The 24,028-nt window shown below is 43.9% G+C and overlaps 1 protein-coding gene across 3 annotated transcripts; it reads right to left on the reverse strand.

Annotated features, from left to right (window-relative positions):
* ppp1r9ala (protein phosphatase 1 regulatory subunit 9A-like A) lies at window positions 1-23,286 on the reverse strand. Of its 3 annotated transcripts, none has more exons than XM_083682465.1 (19): window positions 23,146-23,286; window positions 20,530-22,619; window positions 11,141-11,273; window positions 10,634-10,754; window positions 10,117-10,221; window positions 9,503-9,638; window positions 8,606-8,764; window positions 8,424-8,477; window positions 8,058-8,287; window positions 7,742-7,838; window positions 7,493-7,637; window positions 7,173-7,324; window positions 6,669-6,993; window positions 6,424-6,481; window positions 6,269-6,340; window positions 5,935-6,130; window positions 4,210-4,326; window positions 1,792-1,980; window positions 1-1,522 (listed from the first exon to the last, which is right to left on the reverse strand). In XM_083682465.1, the coding sequence occupies exons 2-19, from the start codon at window positions 22,456-22,458 to the stop codon at window positions 1,364-1,366; spliced, it is 4,377 nt and encodes a 1,458-aa protein (XP_083538591.1). In that variant the 5' UTR covers window positions 22,459-22,619; window positions 23,146-23,286; the 3' UTR covers window positions 1-1,363. The 3 variants fall into 3 exon arrangements, with proteins under 3 accessions (XP_083538591.1, XP_083538590.1, XP_083538592.1); XM_083682464.1 differs by having other exon boundaries at window positions 23,139-23,286; XM_083682466.1 differs by lacking the exon at window positions 4,210-4,326 and having other exon boundaries at window positions 23,139-23,286.
* Between the last annotated feature and the right edge of the window lie 742 nt (window positions 23,287-24,028).

The following is a 24,028-nucleotide window of genomic DNA, read 5'->3' on the forward strand; positions in this document are numbered from 1 at the left end:
GAATGTGAAAATTAGTTTAATTACGCTGCTTTTACAGTATGTACCAAGAAAAGAAGAATAGGGTCTAGTTCTTTGTATTGGAACAAGTGGAGGAAATTTACTAGTGGATGTTCTTAATTCCAATCCAATACCTTTTCACTATCCAAATTATAAAGAACAATAATTCATGCTTGCATTACAAAACATTTTTAAAGAATGCCTGGATATGAACAAGGTCAACATGCACCCAACATTCATGTCGACATGTCAACTGATTTATTGTCGTAGGCACACCTTATTTTCCCATGGACCCCACACCCCACCAGCAGGGGAGTGCAAATACAGTCTACAATAACATTGGTACCATTTCAGCAACACATGAAACTCCTCGGCTTGGACCATAGAGTTGTACATCCATTCTCAAAACAGGCACAGTTGGGGAGCAGCATTTTCCTTGTCATGATTTGATTCTTTTTGCCCTTCATTTAGCAAAAAATGTTCTCATCCTAGTGGCTATTCTACTTAGTAGAAAAAGTATATAGAAAATGATGAACCGTAATCATTAATTCAAATTTTAAAAAGTTATGCAGTTAATAGGCATATGTATAAAACTTTATACACTTAAAACCTTGTCACCCTTTGAAGCTTAAAAGACAATATAGTGCTTTTATCTCAATAACTGTACAAAGTTCCTGCAAGAAAAGATCTGTACATGGCTACAGGCAATTTATGCTAGCAAAAATACAATATAAAACACTTAAAAAGCAGTACTGTAGTCATTCCACATGTAGGGATAAATGTGCACAAATCCTGCAACTACATTATCTAGAAACAAATCATAAAAAGTACTGCTTCTATAGCTTTGTAGTGGTAAAAAAAAACATGTTAGGTTTTTGGTCATATTCCCAACACTTGTCAATATGATCACTTTTACATGTCCCCCTGTCTCCCCAATCAACCTCAATGTATGTGATGCCGCTGGAGATAGGACTGTCAGTCTGATTTGATAAAGTAGAGCAGGTTGTTGTAATAGTTGTAGTAATAATCAATTGAAAACTATTTGATAGGAAATGTATCAATAGCAACAAGAGAAATAGGGCTAAGTAGCAATTTTCAGTCGGAGTTATCATATATATCGAAGATTCTTCTGATTGGCACATTAAATCAACACTGGTGCTCTAGAACTATTATATCTGGTTAATATAGACTTACTACAAGTGTGTGACAGCATTAGGTGCATGTGCTTGCTTAGTTACCGGTGGGAAGGAAATGGCACTTCTATGTGAAACAGAACTCATCCAGAGGTCATTGAGTGTTCTGTCTGGCGTGAGGGTCAGAGGATGTCGGGTTGAGTTCAGATGGAGAGAGTCACAGCTGAGGAGCCTCAGCAGACAGAGTCTGAGTTGGTGGGGAGCCTCCCGCTGCGTCGAGCCTCCTTCTCCCTCTTCTCCCTCTGTTTCTCCATCTTCTCCTGGGCTTTTCTCATGTCTTTCAGCTTCTTCTTAATGGTGGAACGGTCACTCTGACTCGACACACCCAGGGCCTAAGTGAGAAATATTTAATAAATTAGTCACAGAAGCCCGAAAGCTACAGTATTATAAAATAACACCACTCAGTAATCCCTTCTGACAATTCATTCTCATTTATTGCATGTGGATTTGTTTTTGGCCATAAGGTGGCAGTCAAGACCTCATAAACCTGACAAGTGGAAGTGGTCATATTTGGACAATATGAAAACCACACAGTGTACTGCTGTGTCAATTCAACATGTAGTCCTGTACAGTGCATTGGTCCAATTAATTCTCCTCTCACCTTCAACTTGTCACTGTCCAGGTGCATGAGCTGCTGGCCATTAACTCCCTTGGCCGTGAATTCAGGCGTGTATTGATCCATGTTCATGCCCATCAACCAGTGACAGACTTGCTGATTGGTCCATTCGGAGATAGGCCGATTTTGCCATTGATACTCCTTCCCTGTGGGCACTGGTTCATCATCCAGGGTCTACAGAGCACACAGAAAAACAAGACATTCAGAGAAACCTCATGGCAAACAATGATATTTATCACATTTGTGTATACAGGCCAAAACAACTTTACCTAGGGTACTGTGTAAGGGATTAAATAGCAAATCAAGGTCAGTTACAGTGCATCCGGAAAGTATTCAGACCCCTTCACTTTTTCCACATTTTGTTATGTTATAGCCTTATTCTAAAAAGGATTCAATAAATTTTTTTCCCTCATCAATCTACACACAATACCCCATAATGACAAAGCAAAACCAGGTTTTTAGAAATGTTTGCTAATTTATTAAAAATAAAAAACTGAAATATCACATTTACATAAGTATTCAGACCCTTTGCTATGACACTCGAAATTGAGCTCAGGTACCTCCTGTTTCCATTGATCATCCTTGAGATGTTTCTATGACTTGATTGGAGTCCACCTGTGGTAAATTCAATTGATCGGACATGATTTGGAATGGCACACACCTGTCTATATAAGGTCCCACAGTTGACAGTGCATGTCAGAGCAAAAACCAGGCCATGAGGTCGAAGGAATTGTCCGTAGACCTCCGGGACAGGATTGTGTCAAGGCACAGATCTGGGGAAGGGTACAAAAAGGTCCCCAAGAACACAGTAGCCTCCATCATTCTTAAATGGAAGAAGTTTGGAACCGCCAAGACTCTTCCTAGAGCTGGCTGCCCGGAGGTGACCAAGAACCCAATGGTCACTCTGACTGAGCTCCAGAGTTCCTCTGTGGAGATGAGAGAACCTTCCTTCCTACCAATCAGTCCTTTATGGTAGAGTGGCCAGACGGAAGCCACTCCTTAGTAAAAAGCACATGACAGCCCGTGAAGCATGGTGGTGGCAGCATCATGCTGTGGGGATGTTTTTCAGCAGCAGGGACTGGGAGACTAGTCAGGATCGAGGGAAAGATGAACGGAGCAAAGTACAGAGAGATCCTTGATGAAAACCTGCTCCAGAGCGCTCAGGACCTCAGACTGGGGTGAAGTTTCACCTTCCAAAACCTTCCAAATGACCCGAAGCACACAGCCAAGACAACGCAGGAGTGGCTTCGGGATAAGTCTCTGAATGTCCTTGAGTGGCGCAGCCAGAGCCTGGACTTGAACTCGATTGAACATCTCTCTAGAGACCTGAAAATAGCTGTGCACCGACACTCTCCATCCAACCTGACAGAGCTTGAGAGGATCTGCAGAGAAGAATGGGAGAACTCCCCAAATACAGGTGTGCCAAGCTTGTAGCGTCATACCCAAGAAGACTTGAGACTGTAATCGCTGCCAAAGGTGCTTCAACAAAGTACTGAGTAAAGGGTCTGAATACTTAAATGTGATATCAGTTTTTTATTTGGAGACTCTGGAGACAATTTATAAATTAACAAACATTTCTAAAAACCTGTTTTGGCTTTGTCATTATGGGGTGTTGTGTGTAGATTGATGAGGGGAAAAAATTTATTTAATCAATTTTAGAATAAGGCAGTAACATAACAAAATGTGGAAAAAGTGAAGGGGTCTGAATACTTTCCGAATGCACTGTACATGTACAAGCACTATATAAAACATCATGACAGCGCAAAGCATTAAATACATGCATTGCACATACAGGAATGCTAATCATTATACAAAAAGCTGTGTACACTGGTCCTTTTAGAGAGACATTCAGGTCAACTCTAGCACATGCGGGGGGAGCATGTCAGTGACAGCAAGAGCATCTTTTCAGCACATTTCTAAAGTTCTACCTGCTTTTTTTTTGTATATTATGCTAGGCTCTGGTCTAATCTTTATCTGAATAAATTCACTTATCAACTGAGAGATGTGTGAACACAAAGTTGATATGAAGCTATGCAGACAATTCAAAATCATAATAAAACACAGTTCCTTTAAAAAGACAAGAGCAGCATTCTATGGTCTATGACAGAAACAGGCTGAAAACGACTTGGAGGACCTACTGCTAGCTCAGCTGGTTCACAACAAAGGGCCTGAAGCTTAAGACAGACACTTGTTGTAACACCACACAGACAACTTCAGCACACACATGCAACTTCATTCTCTGCCCTCTCCATTCATGATTTCATCATAGCCGCAAGGAGAGGGGGAAGGGGTGTAAGTCAAAGAAAGCATGCTTGAGAACATTCCCCTTCAGCCACATCTGTGCATCATCATCATCACCATCTCACACACCTATGGTGACCGTGGTACAAAACAAGCACTCACCTCGTTGGAAGAGAAGACTAAAGTGTGTGAGCGCCCAGACAGATTGGGCTCAGCAACTAACCCTGAGATGTCTGAACTGGGACTGCCAGGGTTAGAGCCATCTATGACTGACAAACTCTGGAGACAAGTGGAGACAAGGAGGAATGTATTAACTAGACAAACACATGGCTGAATGACAGTTCTTCACTACATGGGCTGAAGCTCAATGGTGGAGACCAAGAATAGTCAACATAAAAATGGAGGTTAAGAAAGCATTAGGGATTAGTTTTGGTGATAAGTTCAACACTGGGGATTTAGTATCAAATACAATTACCTTCATAACATGATTCTAATATCATAATGGGGCACACAAATATATATCACGTGTTGGATTAAACATGAATAAATCCAACTGGATTAACAGATCATTGCACTCCAAAAACAGCTCAACAAAATTACAAGCAGGATAAACTATTTCTACTACAACCCCTACAACAACAACAACAACAATACTCCACCACACAAACAACTACTTCTACTGGTAAACACTAGTAACAACACTAAAAACGATGTGGTAATGTATCAAGACAACAGTAGTATGTTTATAAAAGTGAATTCTGATGTCAATAGAACCCCTCATGTCATGTGATGACAGAAAGGTATGGGCAAGGAGGCATAAATGTAATTTCCAAAACAAAGATTTATTTTTATCAGAAAATAAAAGGTTTTAAAATGTTAGACTAGAAATCTGTTATGCTGAGTGCTTGACACACTACCACATATCCACGCCACTAAAACACCATTTGATTTGATATTAGTATTGAGATGTGAGACGAAAAAATCACAACACTACTCTAGATGACTATTGTTAGTTATAATCTAAAATCTACCACCTCCTCTAAAATTCAGGGGTAAATAAAAAATCATACTGTACCAAATCTAATGAGCGACTGAATAAAGAGGACCAGGAGAGATTTGTCTGTTTAAAAGAAGCACTGTTAGTGAGAGAGCTGATTCTGAGTGGGTTCATACTGCAACACTGTGGCTGACACACAGCTCTAGCTGGCACAGGACACAACCAAAGTGACAGAAACATGGCCAGAAGAACCGAGGGAGGTCCTGTTTGTGGCCGGCGCTGCCCAGTGGCTCCCCGTAGACCTTGTTGGCCTCCGTCTACTGCCGACCGCCTTGTAGAGGATTTGTCACGGGTGTGTGAGCAGATGCATTTGGATGTGGAGAATTCTCTGGTTGCTAAGCCATTGAAATGCCAGTGAATCCTCCCTCCTTCTCTCTGATTAATGATGGCCTCCATATGGTTCTACAGATGCGACTCTGTTCCTGGATAGGAGGTAGACTCTACAGGCTCAGCCACGTCATGACATGGGGAAACTGGACACCAGCCGGCTGCTACAAATCAATTTACTGGATTTGTTTTTTTCCATGAAGAGCAAAACCTGCTTTAATGGTGGATTATTGGCCAGTGAATCACTGTCTTGTTGCTGGTCGACTCATCATGAAACAATCCAGAGATGACAGAGAGGGGTCAGTACACTGACACAGGTCAGTTCAGCATCCACCCCACTCAGTAGCACTTATGGAACGGAATGTAACTCTGTCTTAACTGTCAAAGTTATGAGTCTTTCTGTTCTTCTCTTGTAATGATAACCTATTACGACAACCCACTTGTGGGTTTCAGGACTGCAGTGTGTGTGTGTGTGTGTGTGTTCCAGAGAAAGCTGTCCTTACCTTGTTCTTGCGGTCCTGGCTCAGCTCGCTGCTGGTCTCAGTGGCTGTGTATGGTAGACTGCTGCTAGAGGATGAAGGCTCCTTGTCCCTGTCCTTGTCCCCAAACCAGGAGAACGGCATACAGGTGGGGATGGAGGTCATGGACTCAGAGGGGGACAGGTTACCACCAGACTCCTCCAGCAACTCTGCAGACCCCCTGGACATTAGGAAAACACAGGTTACATACAGTTTCTGTTAAAATGCAAAAATCATTCACACACTGATAGAGTGGAAAATGCATGGTCATTCTCGAGGATGTGTTGTCACAGTAGTGACAGTAGTGACATGCGGTTACCTGCTGTCCAGAGATGCTCTCATGGCCTCCTTGTCATGTTTCTTCCCTTTGCCACCAGACTTCCGAAGGCCCCTGTATGTTTTCGAAAGGTTTAGATAATGGAGGACTTAAGATGACTGAAAAATGGAAAATCAATCACAATTTCAGGGACTTACCCAAAGTCAGGAAATCGTCTTTTTGGCTTTCCTGCTGATGAGCTTTCATTTGTCTCATCTGTAACAGAGTGATATTCTCAATGAGACAATCTGCCAAAAGCAGAGAACTGGTAAGAGGTACAGTAACATGATAACAGTCAGTGGTGGTTCTGAAGCAGTGATACTTCATTCCTATTGATATATTGTTTGATTAACATTTACTGTAGTGTAGCAGTCTGATTTGTGGATAGGAGAAGCAGTGGTACCTTTGACCTCCTTGCTCTTGCCCTTGGACTCCCTCTTCTTGACGTTGCGCAGGAAGCCTGAGGGAGAGTGTGGTAATGGTGTGTCTTTAGGGGGGGACAGGGAAGGGCTGCCCCCACTCTCAACACTGTCTCTCTGGGAGACAGAGAGGGGCTGAGAGGAGCTGCTGGAGAGCTCTGCCTTGCTCCTGGATCTCTCCACAGCCTGGGGTGTGTGGTCCCTCTGGCCATTCCCAGCGTAGCAGATGGGCAGGGACAGGCTCTCCTGGATGGACCTCCTTCTCCTGGGAGAGTCCTGGTCCTCTTCATCCTCTTCATCCTCGTTCTCCTGGAGGGAAAAATAGTCATCAGTGATGGGTATAGATAGAAACAGTAGTTTTGACCACTGTTGTTTAACATGGACTCAAAAGGGAGGAGAGGTAAATGAGTTGAGCGGAATCTTTGAATAAGTGATATTGACTCAAATGAGAAACATTGACTGAATGAGAGAGAATATCCTTGTCTAACCTGGGAGTGACTTGGTGACGCCCCAAGGTTTTCCTTCAGTTTACTGCGAGATGGAGGCTGCCGCTTGGCCTTCTGGGCCAGAAGACCCTTGGCTCTGTGCGCGCTGGTGTCCAAACGCTCCGTTTCAGGAACCACCTCACTCCAGTCTGCATCTGTGGGGGTCAAAACACTTTAAATCAAAACACTGCTCGGTACACCAGCGATCAAGCACACAATGACAACAATTTTTTACAGACAGACACATAAAAGTCTTCCGGTAATACATGTAGAGTGAAGCCCATTCATTCATGCTCTGTTGTCAAATGAAGGTTCACCCATACCTAGCAGTAGGGAGTCGACAGACTGTGTGTTAGTGACTGGTCCTTCACTGCCCTGGCTGCTCCACCTCCTCTCCTCTGCAGAGTCCTGAGCAGACTGACTCTCCACATGGTCCTCAGACCCACCTTGAGACTCCAGGACTGCTATCTGAGAAGAGAACAAGAAAACTCAGGTCAACCTCTCTCCTTCTCAGTCTGGTCTGTTCTAGCGTTCTAATGTGTATGAAATGCTTATTAACCTATTATTCTTACCCTGTCTTGCAGGCTTTCAAGCTGCTCCTTGTACCACCTATCCTTCTCATCTAGAACTTTCTTCAGCTCCTCCTCCTTCTTCACAAAGTCAATCTCTCTGTAAAGGACGTGGTAATAAATCAAATCATTGAGTTGTTAACATTCTATACTTTATATACAACATGAGTCAGCATGGAGGAAGTGGAAGCATTCACCCTGCTAACAGAGGGGAGCCAAGGTGAACAGGAAAACTTAACTCAAGTCACGGAATCTAAATAATTTACAAATTGGGGGAGGGGTGCAAGTCCAACCTTGACCCTCTGTGAACTAAACTCACTTCTGCTGGTAGTCCTTGAGCAGTTTCTTGGCCTTGTTGTACTTCTTGTCTAGGGCATCATACTGACTCTGAGTCTCGGCCAGGTGCTCGTTGACTGTTTTACACAGGGCCTGAGCCTCCAGCCAGTACTTCTCCAGCTTCACCATCTTCTCATTGCTCTCCTCCATCTTCTGCTCTAACTCAACCTCCCTCGATTCCCACAACGCTTTGTCCTCCTTTGATGCCTGCAGCTATAGAGGAATGGTGAGATATTCTTCCATGTTATTGCATTTCATAAGTCACTTAAAGCAATGGTGACCAAATACCAATCTACTAGTGCCATCATATATAAACAAATCATTTATAATATTGGTCATGCTGTCATACCTTTTCCTTTAGTTGGGTGATTTCAGCTGTGGCTATGCTGTTTTTGAGCTGGAGCTAGGACAAAGGAAGAAAGAAACAGTTCAGGATTACAATCTATTTAACAACATACAGTACATCACAAAACAAGCAGGTTAATTAATTGATTAACAGTAAAAGTGAGGGATCATTTGAATCACTGGTACCTCCTTGAACTTGAAACCCATCTGTGTGGAGTCCATTTTGGAGGGCATGAACATGGCCTCAGTCTCAGGGAGATCAAACACCTCTACTGTCCTACCTCCAGAGAAACTGGAGCCTAGGATCCCTTCCTCCTCTCCCTCCTCTTCCTCGTAGTGCTCCTCCTGAAATAAACACACAATCATGAAATCATGCAGCAAACCACCTGCCCACGGCCAATACGTGTACCCAGTGTGTGCCCATGCGCGCCCAGCTCTGCACCCAGGGGGGTGGTAATCACTTTCATATCCCAGTGTTGTTATGCCAGCCAGTAGATAGAACCTCAGCAGGGGGGCTAGGGCAAGAGGAAGCTAATCTCAGCGGCTCATTAACATGATACGGCAGCACTGCACCCAAAACCTCACAACACACAACCACACACTCCTGCTTGGATGCTTTGCATACCCACACAGCAACTGTCAAATGTACGCCCTGCTCGCACCACCCAACAACAGCCCCTTGTGTAGCCAGACATTCAATAAACTTGCCCTTGTAGAAATGTCCCACAATGGAAGATGTATTAGATTTTAAACCAACCTGGTCTTTTTCCTAGGAGCTCTACCTTTCGTGCCCGCTTCCTCTATAAATAAAGGCTTGTGGTTGCCTGTGCTTTTGGAAAGCAAACATTGCACAATTCCAGCAGGTTCCAGCCAAATCCCTGGCCTCACCCACACAGCACCAGGGTGACACCAGGCTTACTCACTCACTACCCACAGCTCACTGCTCACTTCCCGGCTGAGAGGAGCGGGGCTGGACTGGACTAACCACAAGGGGCAAGGGCTGGGGCTAACAACAGGGTTGAGGGGTGGGTGAGGCTGCCCACAGGGGCATGGTTTGGGTGAGGCTGCCCCCAGGTGACTCACCTCCTCAGTGGACTGCTCGTAGGGGTCCTCCAGGTGCTGCTGTTGCTCCTGCTGGCTCTTTTCCTGCTCCAGGGTCTCACTGATGAGACGTGCCACCTCGCTCTGCGTTCCCGGCTTCTCCCGGCCAATCAGAAAGCTGTTGGTGTGAGTTAGTCATGGAGGGTCAGCGTGGAGAGTGGTCTCTCTCTCTCTCTCTCTCTCTCTGGGTTGAATTTCCTTTGCTCCTAGCTTAGAAATACCACACTGTAGTTGCATTCATATGTGACTCATACTGAAAGGAGTTGCTGTTGTATCTCACAGGATAATAGTCAGTTGATAGGGAAGGCAGTTTATTGAACTTTTCCTGGTGTGTGTTTCATTTGCCTATTGTAGATCATTAACATATTGACCCATACTCCATGAGGGTTGTTCTCTCTACAGTGGTCTGCAATGAAAACAAACCTCCTCATTTGATGTTTCTTGATAAGTAAGCAGACTTTGATCTTAGTTTGCCTACAGTCAAATCTAAATCATCTGAAAATAGTTTCCGCTCGACACAATTCCCTTTCACACCAAGAATCATTTCAATTATGTTGTGGTTAGTTTCTAAAGGGCATGAAGGGGATTGGACTCACCTGACTGTGCCTTTAGTGTTCTTCAGGACTGTAGCAGCAAACAGCTGGGTGACTCCGACCAGGCTGATCCCATCCACCTCCACTATCTGGTCATTCACCTGGATCCTATTGAGAAGAGGAAACAACCACGTGGAAATGTAATGGACACATACTGTTGTAATTTCTCCTTCTTCCAGTGAATATTGAAGAAGTTCAAATGCACAAATTCCTCCAGCTGGCAGCACAACATACAGCTCTGTTCCCTGGGAAGCGGAAGCAGCTATTTTTCTTTCGCTGCCTCAGAAGGTTATAAATACAGCCAGTTGCTTAGAAATGGTGTCTCAGGACCCTGAGGGAAAAGAGGCATTTGTAGCTTCTGACATCCAACAACACTGTGTAACATCATGATAGGGGCGTAATGCATGTCATGACAGTTCCTATTGTCTACCACACATTTTAGCTGTCAGGGATAGAGCTGTATAAAGCTTCTGTAGAGCAGCAAAATGTGTCTGTTGCCCCAGAGGGCAGGAAAGCTCACCTCCCATCCCTCTCAGCCGCCCCTCGCTCAGTGATGGTTTTCACAAAGATGCCCAGTTTCTCCAGACCCTGGTCCGCCCCCACTCCCATTCCTATGATACTGATGCCCAGGCCATTGTCACCTGTGGGGATAAGAGGGAATCATGTTAGAGGGAATCATGTCTCATTTGGAAAGCAAGATGAGATCCCCCCCTATGCATGTACAGAACACTGTACATGCACAGGAGGAAATCCCCCTTACCACTCCCTGACACACTAATTAACAGACATTAGCCAGATTAAATAAATTGGACTGATCAGTTGCCAAATGTGTGTGTCACACATTTCTGTGTTTTAATCCATGTGCATTTTAATATTGTGTATTATGCATTTTATCGTTGTAAATACCCAGTCATGTATTTTACTGCTATGTGGGATCAATAAAGTAAAGTATAGAGATCATGTTAAAATGTGTGGACAGGACAGCAGGTTCTTGATTGTCCCCAGAGGAAAACAAGACAAGACTGACCCTTCTCGATCTCCACTGGGAATACGTCCATCTTCTCCACCCTCTTCTCCAGCTCGTACTCTGCAGACGCTGCCACGGGGTCCACCTCATCGTTCCGCCGGTCGTAGTCCTCGTTGGAGTAGGTGCTGAACACCTGTGGAGACACAGACATAGAAAGTCTCACACCAGGCCTTTACCAGTTTCACAGCAGTCTGATACCTGTCATTCATAAATAGAGATCTGTCTTCTGTCTTCAAGTTACTTATTCAGTAAATTAAATATTCCTCTAAGAACTATTGTGCTTATTATTATTATTATCATCATCAGTTTCCACTCCACTGAGGTTATGAATGTCATTAAATGACAAACAGACAAACCCTTATTGTTTCTGACCCTTATTAGACATTAATGAAGAAGTTCTGCCTGCTTGCCCATGCCATACTCTTGTTCATGGCTTCTATTCTCAGTGAAAGAGGCCTCTGTCACTCTTTGGATGGAGAGGTAACCCAGTGTCTCCCAAGTTTACAGCAAACAGACTCACTGAGGCATGAAGTCACCAGCATGCACAAAGACACACTGTTACTGTTTCATTACATTTTAAAACAACCTATGATTTCTGCAGACAATAATGGAGCACTGGAACAGTCCCATTTTGAAGAAGATGATGAGGCTGTTTCCTGGTAAGGAACAAACTCTCACACTGTGGCAAAACACACCCAGTGGGAAAGTAGGCCACAGCTGGGAGGAAAAGAACAGAGGAGTGGATGTGGCAAAGATCAATGCTCCAAGGCAACAGGTGATGACCCTCACTGCTAAAATGAGCAGATAACATGAGCAGCACACAGAAAGCCCTTATTGAATCCCCAACCTCCTAGCCTCGTCAGCTTGCATAGCAGCTGGGCTTTATAGCCTAGCCATTTCTTTGCTAAAATACAACATCACACCGTGTATTTATTTACTCTGCATACCACATATATAACTCGGCAGACATGGCTGGCTTCCATAATAAAATCTGTTGAACACTCCCAGAGTCAAGTTAGGGTGAGCTTTCATAGCTGCTCTCTGATCTGCACTGTGGAGATAACCATGTGCTGGGCCTCAGTTACCAGGAAATACATGTAAATATATACATCCCTTATTAACCCTGCGCTTCCAAGCCTGTGTGTATGGTGTGTGTCCTCCTCACATCAACGTGATCTCCAGGTAAAGCCAAAGACAGCTTTTTACAGATCCCAGATCCTCTCTGCTCTGAAAAATCACCAGTAACATGAGCTCTACTGATCATGGAGAGAGATGGATGTGGGCAAGAATAGAAATAGAAAAGCCCACACAGCTCTGAGATTAAGACATCCGGTGTCAAAATTAAATCAAAGCAATGTGTTGCTGTAGAAAAAGGAAAACATACATTTGGCTTGGGGGGGTGGGGGGATAGTTGAGTCTATGACAGTAAAAGCAAAGTGTATGAACTCAAGATTAGAGTTTATCCTGCTCGAGGCATTAGTTCAGATTCAAGTGTGACCTCACTTATACAACACTGTTTTCCATAAAATGTCAGAGTTGTTACCTCATCCATCCAATGCCTTGGACTTAATCCAACACCCTCACAATGTTATTACAGCCAAATGAAAAACCTCACAAAGTGGGGCCCCACTGTTGCAAAGCACTTTAATGTAGTCGAAAGCACACACACACACACACACACACCTAGTGTAGTGCTCACCCATGGTGTGGGTCCTCAGATGTCTAACTGCAAGAGACTAATCCTTCTCTACATGACAGTTCATGGAGGTTGTGATCTCCAAGTGCTGCCCAGATGTTGAGAGTGGGAGAGTACAGTTGAGAAGATTAAAGCCATCCTAAAGAGCAGGCAGAGGTTGCCGTTCGTTCGCTCCAGGGAGAGTATAAGCGAGTGAGCAAGGCTATAGGATTATTAGAGGATTCATTTCTAAAGCTGAGTGTGGAAGCATGATGTAATCCAGTAAACATTTCCACTCCGGGCAGCCGAGAGAGACTGAGGTTTGGATCCTGGAGCATGTCAGGACTTGAGGAACCAACCGCTATGATCTCCTACTCCTACCCTCTGTGGACTTTGGCCCTAATTCAAACAAGTGCACATAGCGGGTTTCCACGATAACTCAGAAATATGACTTATAACTCGTAAATATGATATGAATTTGAACATTGTTTCAGTTTCCCACTGATGGTAGACATGGTTGTCACGGATATGAATCCACACATTTGGTATTGCATTGCAAGAAGAATATATATTTTTTGAGTCATCCTGGAAAACCAGCTATCTGCAATTAATTGAACTGGGGCTTTTGGATTCTTCTCCCAAGCAGATTCCCATGTCGAATAAAGCAGATTAGAGACGGTGGGATTGTACACACACTACTGCAGTTCTGTGGTAGAGTGAAGAATGGCATTCACAAAGCCTTACCCCCTCCCATATAAGCCAGTCCAATCCTCCTCCTTCCTTTTACTACAGACCTACAGTAGATCCATGTAGCTTCTGACTGTGGGTATAATCTACTGCCAGCTCAACAGTGTATATTACCAGCATCATCTTCTGCTTTGGCTTTATTCTCCTGGCAAGACAGACCATGCTTAAGCTTTAACACAAAGACAGGGCCATCTCACAAGGTATTTTTTAATAGTTTAAAATGGATTTGCCAATTAATACAGGATATAGGCCTAGAAATGCACTCTGCCATTTCACATGAAAACACTTTCAAAGCACAGCACACATCATTGGATTACATTACAACACAGAGGTTATATGGCTCTGAACTGTGTTGTGCTCTAAAAAGCCTTTATTTACACAAACCACAAGGCAGAACAAATGTAATAGCCAATTAAAATCCAAATGAATCAATAAAACCAAAGCAGACAGACATTTCATTTGGAGGCTGCATTAATTAAGTGCAGAGAAAATAACAATAAAATATGGGAACCAGTGCTGCATCCCAGGCCTCCGTTGGACTCAAAGTGGTGCAGTGGTGAAGCTTGGCTTCTCTCCTTGCACTTTTTTCCCTGTCCGACTTTCCTGTTGCCATGGAATACTCCAGCTTTTCCGAACAATGTTCCTTTCTTTGCTGAAACCTAATCACTCAAGCACTGTCTTCCTCACAAGAAAGAGACCCAGAAATCAATCTCTTTATTAGCCCCCAAAAACACACAGCTTGCTGTTGTTATCACCGGCTCCTGTTACCATGCGAAACACCCATTTAGCTTTATCTCTGTGTGCAGGCCTGATTTTGCAGGTGAGTGACGCCATTGGCTCAATTTTGGAGGCACGACTTTCAGTGAAAACGCTAACAACTAGGTGTCAGGACAAGCAATTCAGATTAATCAGTCAAGCGCAAAGCATTCGGTTTGACTAGACGGAGAGCTTTGCAATTAATATAGCATTCTTTTATGTAATTTTCTTCCCCTACATTTTTAATGGGGTAGCAGAAGCTGTGATGTGGCTTGGTAGACCGTAGTGCCATCTGCTTCATATTTTCATTTTCTCCACGGTTAGTGAAACCCCAACTCCCAACATGCCTGGGTTGACAATTACTTTTCATCCACCTCCAATCAACCACCACAAAGGCCTGCCTACTGTACACAAAGAGAGAGAGACACAGAGAGAGACAGAAAGAAAGACACACAGAGCGAAAGAGACAGAGAGAGACACACAGACACACATAAAAAACTCTAAACTCTCTACCCATTTCCCTACTTCCTTCCCGCAAAAAAATACCAGCATTGGAAATGAGTCAGCAGCTGGGAGGGAAGCTAACCAGAGAAGCCTGCGCCAGGGCACCAAAGCGAGTGCCGAACGCTGGATTGGGGGAACTCGTAATGTAAGCAGCTCCACAAAGACAACAAATCAAAACATGCTGTGAGAGCGGAGTAGGGGCAGAGGCCTGGTGCGGATCATACAGTAATTAGGAAAGAAAGCATGCAGCCAGATTATTCAGTACTGAATAAACAGAGCACAGAATAAGTCACATACTTGCTGTATGCATGCTGTAGAAAAAGCTTCTGAGATAAAAACATACATTGGTTGTGCTCTTTATCTTAACTTTGAAAACAATGAAAAAGTAATCTAGGAAAACCAAGAGTGTATTTTTTTACAATGCCATAAACCACAGGAGATTGATGTGGAGTCAGAGGGGATAGAACGCAGCCGTGTTCCATTTTGGAATGATATATTCAAAACAGCATAGAGTCAGGTTGAACAGGTTTGTTTACAAATGGGCCACAGTCTCGGATTAAGAGGCAGATCTCGTGCCCTGACAGGGCAAACACATAAAGGTACTAAAAACACATCATCTTCTGTAATCTCGTGTCAATGAGCTGAAAGAAAACACACAACATTTACTGACTTACTTATTTGTAATCACATAATGAAACTGAGTATGAAGCACCCAACCACCATCGGCCCCAGTCTCTGCCAAACCTCTAAAAGGCAGCATTGAGCTGGCTGTATTAGTATTCTCCCCCATCCGTCCTCCAGCCCAGTTCTAGCCCAGGTGCCTGGAAGGAGCCTAAATCCTGGTAGTAGGGCATCTCTAGTTGCTGGATGAGGGGTGGAGTGTGTCAGACGCATTCCTCTCTGGCCACCAGAACACCAAACAGAGATAGGAAACAGAAAGCATAACACTATAGGGAGGGATGGGCGGGTAGAGAGGCCAGGAGTGACTGTCCCACAGCAAACTGGAGCAGAGAGAGAAAGCCAGCCCTGGTGCGTCCTTTTATCTCTCCCTCGCTCATTCTCTCTCTCTCTCTCTCTCAACAGAGCGAAAAGCAGGAGAAGCACAGCCCCATGGTGGACAAAGGATCTGTCTCAGATTTTACAACATACATGAGTAATCACACAGCCTCTGCTATGAGGAACTCATTTTCAGGGCTTGTGGGTAAGAACAAATGGAACAGGGGTACAGAGGACAGTCAGTCAGTCAAAACTGTCTGCCACTTTTGTCCCTTACACAGCACTAATGGTCCTAACTACAGTACTGCACAGGACAAAGATGGCTGATGCCTTTCCTGGTGGAGTAACTGTATGGAAAGTTGAGTATACTTCCAATAACACAAACTATTCGGGATATCAGCTTTTCTGCACTAATCCGTACAGTGTAGTACAAACAAAAGTCAAAGTACCAACATATTCGTTCAGTTACAATGCCATTTTCAAATGTCTTCGCCACACCCTGTGTGTGTATGAGAAAGGACAATGTCTGTGTTTACTTGACCGAGAGCAGTCCGTTGGACTTCCTGTGACAGCTTGGTGGGGGTGGGGCAGAGCAGCAGGTGCAGATCCTGGTTCCTGCCATTTTCTTTTCTGTGATGATTAACTCATTCTGAATTTCTGCTCCAAATGTCCACCCCAGAGTCAGACAGACATGAGTGGGAACAATAGCTCAGCCAGCCCCTCTGGACAGTGAATTAACTGCCAAACCTGTGGCTACCGTGCAAACAGTATTCTCAAACAGGATAATAACACACCTGCCACTTGGGAGTGTTGCTTGTTACTATACTATCATTCTCCAACCTGTGGTCATATCTTAGGTCTGAAGGTGAGGGTGAATTCCAGCAGAGCAGAAACAGATTACCGGGTGTGCAAGACCTGTGGTTTTAAGTTGAAACATATTTTGAGCGTCACGCCACTCCATGATTTTCCTCAGATTAGACACCTTAAAAAACACTCTCAACTTTACAGACAAGAAGTTAACTCTTTCCTCTGCCCATGGCACAGATAAATGATTAGTCTTCATTGTACGAACAGATGCTATGAAATATTAGAATATGCAAAAAAACATCTTAAAGCAAACGACGAAAAATAATGTTCAGCAAAAGCACAGTGTTCACTATCCATATATCAAGAGGGCCCTACTTTAACTTGGCACTTCTATAGCAGACTACAGTACTACTGACACAGCAGTAATGGGAATGCATATCCAATGCCCCACTAAAGTGCTCCACTAGTCAAATATTAACATAAAGATATGTCCCTACCACCATCATTAATGCATGGACTGGGGAACCTGCCACAATGCAGATATTTAGACTACACAGTAAATGGTCTGCCCTGGTATACAGGAAAAAGACAGTTGACACTTACATGTACAGTCCACACAGGTCAACACTAGAATGTGTACTAGAGTAGAAAGCAAAAGAAAGTCCAACTGTAAAAAAAAACATGTCAAATAAACGTAACCTCACAAGCAATCTGACAATCTGGAATATGAGAACTGGAGCCTCCAATGAACTTGACATTCCCCTGGGTAAGGCACTTGACAACCTCAATTCTTTTTAAAATTGGCATCCAGCAGTTAAATCCTGCGGATAAAGCAGAGTGCTAATGAGATATGAAAAGAGTATGTGTGTCTATCACAATCTGTCTCAACCAATTTCCACTTATCAATTTGAGTAACAAACAAGTCTCTCCACATAAACTGTCTTTCCAGGCTTGATCAAGGGATATGTTGAGAGTGGAAGTCTCCAGCAGGATACAAAGAGTACCTTTCTTCCTGCTAGGACACCTCCTCTGTACAGGCTCAGGTTACAGAGAGACCTAATCCTGTAGGAGGCTGAAGCACAAAGCACTTCCTCTCCTCTATGATACCAGGCCAGGGCTCTGGAGCCCTCAGTGCCAGTGCCAGGCAGCTCAGACCAGCAGACTGAGGAGAATGAAGCAGCACCACTGGGACCCATTGTCAACTGTCAAGCTCTACCAGTGAAGTTAATCTAAATGTCAAAGCCATGTATTTACATTGTGGGAAGAAATATGTTTCCGTTGAAGATCCTGATCAAACAGTCAAATGCAAATCTTTCCAAAGTAAACATACAAAAATGATTTAGAGAAACCAGCTCACTTTAACAACCACATCACTGGTATTCAAACACCAACAGCATTAACCAACAAGTCACAGAAATGTCCCCCATTTCAACAGGGGGGTGTCCTGTAAGAGCAGAGGGCAGTTTGAGAGGGCAGTTTGAGAGAAAGTTTGCGTAAGTTGAGCCTCTCAGGCTACACCTATGGAAACAAATTGATAGCCTAAGTATTGTAACAGAGACCAGTCTTCTAGAAATCTAATCGTTCAATTTTCCATAAAGTGATGGAAAGGATGGCAGGATAGAAACATTCGACTTTTGAGTCAACAAAATAGCAGGAGGAGAGGCTTTAGTATGTTTCAGCTTAGTGTTGAGATACTCTCAGACCTGTAAGCACCGTACCTCAGCTCACTTGAAGCTGTCTGGCAGCAGTTTAACCATGAAAGTAATTCAACCCCAGATCAACATCTAAAGTAGAACACCCACCATCAGTACAATAGCAGGAAAAACTGGTTTAATATCTGTAATGAGTAGGGCCTACAACACAACAAATTCATTAAAGGGTGCAATAAGCTCTTACGTGTATGCTTTGATAAAAGGCATCTTTCAATTGTAACAAATAAACACCCACACAGACTACAAAATGCTATTTACCCTAAACCTATTAGAACAGGGAAACAAGGAGGGAAAAATGACAAGCACATGCCAGGGCAAGACCAAACTGTTGACAAGAATTCTCTAGAAAGTCTCAGTGTCAAACCAGGGGAAGAATATACAGCTCAGCGACAGGTGTGTCACATCACACTTAAAAAGGGCCACTTGGAGCCCAATCCTGACTTAGAGCCTGCCCAAGATGGACAGCAGCACTGCTGATAATACATTGATTTCCTGACAGAGAAATTAGTTTTGTAAACGAACTGAAGAATGGGGTTGAAGGTTGTGGGTCTATGCTTTAGATGGTATGGCTTCATTTGCAACACCAAATTCTAGCTTTAACCAGTAGCCTTGTGTATAGAGTGAATAGTATGATAGTTATAGGGGTGATGGTAATGAAATGGTTTGCATTTCTGACAAAACACTGTCTTATCCAAGTCTTGTTTGTATATTTCTTCTCACTCTCACTGAAGCAACAGTCAATATGTGAGCTTTTACTGAGCTGAAGGAACCCAATCTAACACATTGTTGTGAGCTGTAAAGCTAGGCTAATCTCTGGCCTGTCACCCCTCTGGCAGAGACAGCACGTTGTTGTTTGTGTCCACCCCCAGGTCAGCTACTGGCCCCCTCTCCCAGGACCCCCAGCCAGGCCGATTGGGGCATCCACACCCTGAGATAACAACACATACATTTCGGGCCCTGGATAAACATTGACCAGTTCACAGACTGTGGAATGCACTGATGTGAATTGTTTTTCTCTTGTTCTGCCAAAATGTTGATGAGATGTAGTGATAATGGGAGATATCACTCACTACCCTCCTCCATGTTGATGTTTACACCATGAGTGCCAGTGGTAATGGAGAAATACAGAAAATGACATCCTGGGTTCTGGAATGCAAGGCACAGATGAGAACACTCCTAGTTTTTCGTCTTTATGTCATTCAGAAACCGACTGAGCATATAGGCCTGTTTGATCATTAACACGATAGGCAAGATGGGAGGGAATTATATGAGGGGGAATGTGTTGATTTACATCCTGCTTGCAAAGGTAGAGATCAAGTAGTAAAATCAAGAGTTCCCAGGCATAATGAAATGACTTGGCCATGATCTATGAATGAGATAATATGGGTGAATGAATACCTACACTTCTAATAAATATGTAGGCCAAGAGTCATTACATAATTTAAAGTATGCATGGCTGATTAACAACAAACAGAAATAACAATACTAGAGAAGAACAACCACCCACCATGAAGTCACTGACTGGAGCAGCCATGAGGTTGTTGTACTGTACAACACAGTCCTGTCAGAGTTGCACATGCCACTCCAATTTCCTCACGGCTGTCCTCATTCAGCTGGCCTGGGACTCAGTACAGCCTTTATGTAATGTCAACAATATTTCCCAAAATACCCCCTTGGAGCATTCCTAACTATGATCCACAAATGTTTCTCCACTTTCTGGTAAATATGCTTATGATGTGTCTCAGACTAACAGCTCTCGGCCATGCCTCAGTAATTACAGAAGCTCAAACACCCCATAGTTTTGGTTTGCTGATCCATGAAACAGTTCATCTGATGATACAGTACAACAGCCATAAGATCAACATGTGTAACAAAGGCATTCATTTTGTGCTCCCACCAATTTGTGAGCCGTCTGTCAAAGCACCAAAGACTACCCTTCACAAATAAGTCAACTCCCCGAGGAAGACTTCCTTCATTAATAAGTTAGATTGAAAGGGCACCAACTGTGACATTGTCCAGGACATTACTGCTTCTTCAACTAACCTCACCCAGGCCTTTTAGGTCAGACACAAGTTATCTACTTATCACCACGGTATGTATAGAAGGGTATGTATTCCAGTATCCCCTGAAAATAAAGCAATGATATCAAACTTCACATTAACATGACTTAATCAACCTAAATAAATGCTTACCCTTATTGGTGATGTGGAGAACTTAATCTTCCTCCGTGCGGTTGGTTCATCCTCATCTGAGAGCCCAGGAGCCTCCTGGTAGTCCTCCTCATACTCCTCACAGGGCTGCTCCTCCTCATCTTGCTGCACCTCCTCCACATACTCCTCCTCCTCCTCCTCTTTAAGGATCTGGTCTATATCCCTGTCATCCACAAATGCTGCATTCTCAATGCCATAGACCACTGGGGACACCTTTCCTCTGATACTCTGTCCCACCTGTTCCTCCTGCTCACTCTCCTCTTCAGCAACCTCCTCTTCCACTTCTTCCTCATGGTAAACCCCTGTTTGCCGATTAGTACTGGTCTCTTCCCTCCTCCCCTCTTTCAGTCCATACTGCGGCTCTTCCTGAACTCTACTTAATTCTTCTTTCTCCAGTGTAATCTCTGTCTCCTTACCCACATCTCTCTGTAAGAACTGGTGAGGGGCATCGCCATTCTGAATCTCCTTTGGCGATCCTTTTGGTGATCCCTTTAGCTCAGCTTTGATCTCTTTAGGGGGTTGCACATTCAGCTCCTCAAAAACACTATCTTCACCATTCTCATCTTCATTCTCTTCACTCTCCGATGACTCGTTCTGGACCACCACCAGCTCGGCGCGGACCATGCCCACCCCTCTGGAGTCTAGAGATGAGGCCTGGTTCGCTGGTTCCTCCCTGGAGGGATTCTGTGCCACATGCCCATCACTCTTGGCACTGTCAGAGGTTTTAGTCCTGTAAAAGCTACTGACAAACGGGGGAGGCTGCTTTTGCTCCCTTGGAGGCGGACTGGATGGTTTGACTCCCTCGCTATCCACCGATGGTCTACTGAAGCCGTCATTAGTTGAGGGGGAGCGCTTGTATGAGCTATGGCCACTTGGGATTATGGGCTCTGGGGAGATGGGTTTATGAGTGGCATCAGTTATTGGGGAGGTTGGTTTGTGTGTGGCATTGGTAACTGGGTAAGTTGGTTTGAGAGTGATGCTAGTAACTGGAGAGGTCGGTTTGATGACCGTATCAGTAACTGGAGCTGTAGGTTTGTTAGTGGCATCCATCACTGGGGTGGTGGGTTTGCAAAAGCTGTCCCTTGTTGGAGATGTAGGTAGTGAGTGATCTGTGGGGCTGCATACTTTAGGGGAAATCTCAGTGCCTCTAGCAGCAGCTCTGTTTGTTTCCTCGTTGTCACTGTCTGCCATGTAGTTATCCAGCCTCCTGGAGATGGGTCCAGCATTCATAGACAACCTTGACACATGCTTTGTCTCCTCAACATCACTCTTTTCATCCGGCCTACATTTCACCAATGGTGTTGTAGGGATCTGCTCTGTTTTGCTGTTGTTCTCAATAGACCCTGACAATCGTCTGGTACTTTTCCCTTCATCAGACACACTGCCCAGGGACACACGGCTTACCACCCTGTTGGTAGACTGCTTCTCGGCTGAGGGCGGGTCTTTGAGGACTCTCTCAAAGAGTTTCCTGGTAGAAGAAAACTTCTCTGCCAAAGCTGCTTTGTCAATTTCAACATCTTCTCCCTTGGGGGTCTTGTCTAAGCTTTGCGGTTCTGGGCTAGTGGCACTGCTCAAGCTAGTTTTGTGAGCATTGGCAGCAAATGGCAGCTTACTTGGTGGGGATACCTGGGTCACTTCAGATTTCACTGGCGTTTTCACTTCTTGACTCTCTTGTTGCTGACCGTCCATCTGCAGAAAGATATTCTTTATTTTGTTCACTCGATTGCCAAAGGGCCTCCCCCTCGTGTCCTCCCGGGTGTCGCTTGATCCATTTGCATATGACTTCGCAGCGCCGTCGGATTTTGTCCCATCAAACGTACACTTAATGGCATGGAAGTCTGACTTGTATGCATTTCTATGCGGGGACGCACTCCTCAGTGTCCTCTCTCCTTTGCTCTCGGCTTTTATCATTTTCAAAGATTTACAGGTCAGTGATAGTAATGGGAAGAGGTGATAGAAGTTTAACTGAGAAATATTTCCTTGTTTTTCGTCCCAATATTGTCCTCTCCCTTTATTCGGCAAGAGCCATGCCCCGCTACCCCTTTTCTTCAATTAAGCATGCATAGTGTCATCTACAAAGAAAAGAGAAAAAAAATGCTTTAAAAATCGGTGTGATTACGTTCATGAAACTGATCGATCATCAACTTCTATATCTGTCAACGAGATAAAGTTTTTTTTTTTTTTTTTTTCGTATGAACCAACTAAATTCTTTAACATCAGTTGAATGAATTTAAGTAGCATAAGTAGCCTAATTGTCTAGGCATACCATCTAATAAGATCTCTCAAAACACGCTATGATACACAATGACCCCATTTGCATTGAAAGACAATACAGTCGAGTTGTGTATTGTTCAAGTAGCCTATCTATTATGAATGATCTTTTGACTGTGATTAGAACAATTCAAATCAAAAGTTTACATCAGCGAAAGACATCACAGCGAAACAAAGTTTCAATTTAGAAACACCTTTGATACAAAGTCTCTACTAGTGGTGATCATTTTCATTGTAGCAATTCAAGTAGCCTAACACAAACCGTGAGCAAAATATTTTAGAGCTTTACCGCAGACAGTCTAAACAACTTTGTACTTCACCTCCTACTTGTTTCATCGTCCTAGGCGCTGAAAGCTCGTCCGTAGCCTACTCCGTTCAATTTACACTTCCAAAGTTGTCATTTCTTCACCGCCATCATTCCCTCCAACGTTTTCCTCCCTCCTTGTACTCCAGACACAGACCTGTCGCGCTACCGCGCGTACCCTCGCTCTCTGGCGCGCCACACTATCAGACAAGATCGGGAGCGCGCACACGAACACATTCCAGGACTACTAACCCCCACCCCCTTCTTGAGAGCATGGCTGTGCAGACACATGAGAGATTTGGGGAATGGCGTGGGAAAGAGCATACTGTATTTCGTAGAGGGGCTCACCTACTGAGCTGCTGAGAAGTAGCACTGTGGGCTGGCAAAGAAAATTGCCCTACAATAACAGACATCATAGTCCCATAAAGTTGCTGTCTAGTGCTGCTCTGATCTGATTGCTATTGTTTTTTTTATGTTCATGTCTACAAATACATAATTACTTACCATCAAATGAATTGCAAATTAATGATTAATTACTATTGCCCCTGTGGTAATCCACCCTTTATCAATTAGAAGGAGGGCCAAATTATTTTACACCCAGGCTTTGATTAGTTGTTTTTATGGGCATAATGCTTTGAAGGGCATGGGAACCTCCATCACACATCATATGAATACAACAAGTGGCTGAAATTTTGGTAGATAAGAAATCTTGTGTGAAATAACATTGTTATGCATCATTCATTGGCCTACTGATCATCCTCTTGGTCAGTGCTCACTGTGCTCACCTTTATGTGGTGGGTCTTAACTGTTTGATGTCTAGTAGGCAGAAGTGACACTCAACCAAGGAATCATGCAACCCATCCTGATCTGAGCCATAATTTGATTCGTTGCGTAATAGCATTGTTA

The sequence above is a fragment of the Argentina silus genome (genome assembly GCF_951799395.1).
Source record: "Argentina silus genome assembly, chromosome: 12".
Lineage (NCBI taxonomy): Eukaryota > Metazoa > Chordata > Actinopteri > Argentiniformes > Argentinidae > Argentina > Argentina silus.

What these genes read in the sequence shown, in the direction of transcription:
- ppp1r9ala (XM_083682465.1), bottom strand. Translation starts at nt 22,458, where the DNA reads ATGATAAAAGCCGAGAGCAAAGGAGAGAGGACACTGAGGAGTGCGTCC. An exon ending in CCCAGTGGAGATCGAGAAGG is followed by an intron (nt 10,755 to 11,140) that starts GTCAGTCTTGTC and finishes TTATCCCCACAG; the next exon opens with GTGACAATGGCCTGGGCATC. An exon ending in TAGTCTTCTCTTCCAACGAG is followed by an intron (nt 1,981 to 4,209) that starts GTGAGTGCTTGT and finishes TGTGCTCTGTAG; the next exon opens with ACCCTGGATGATGAACCAGT.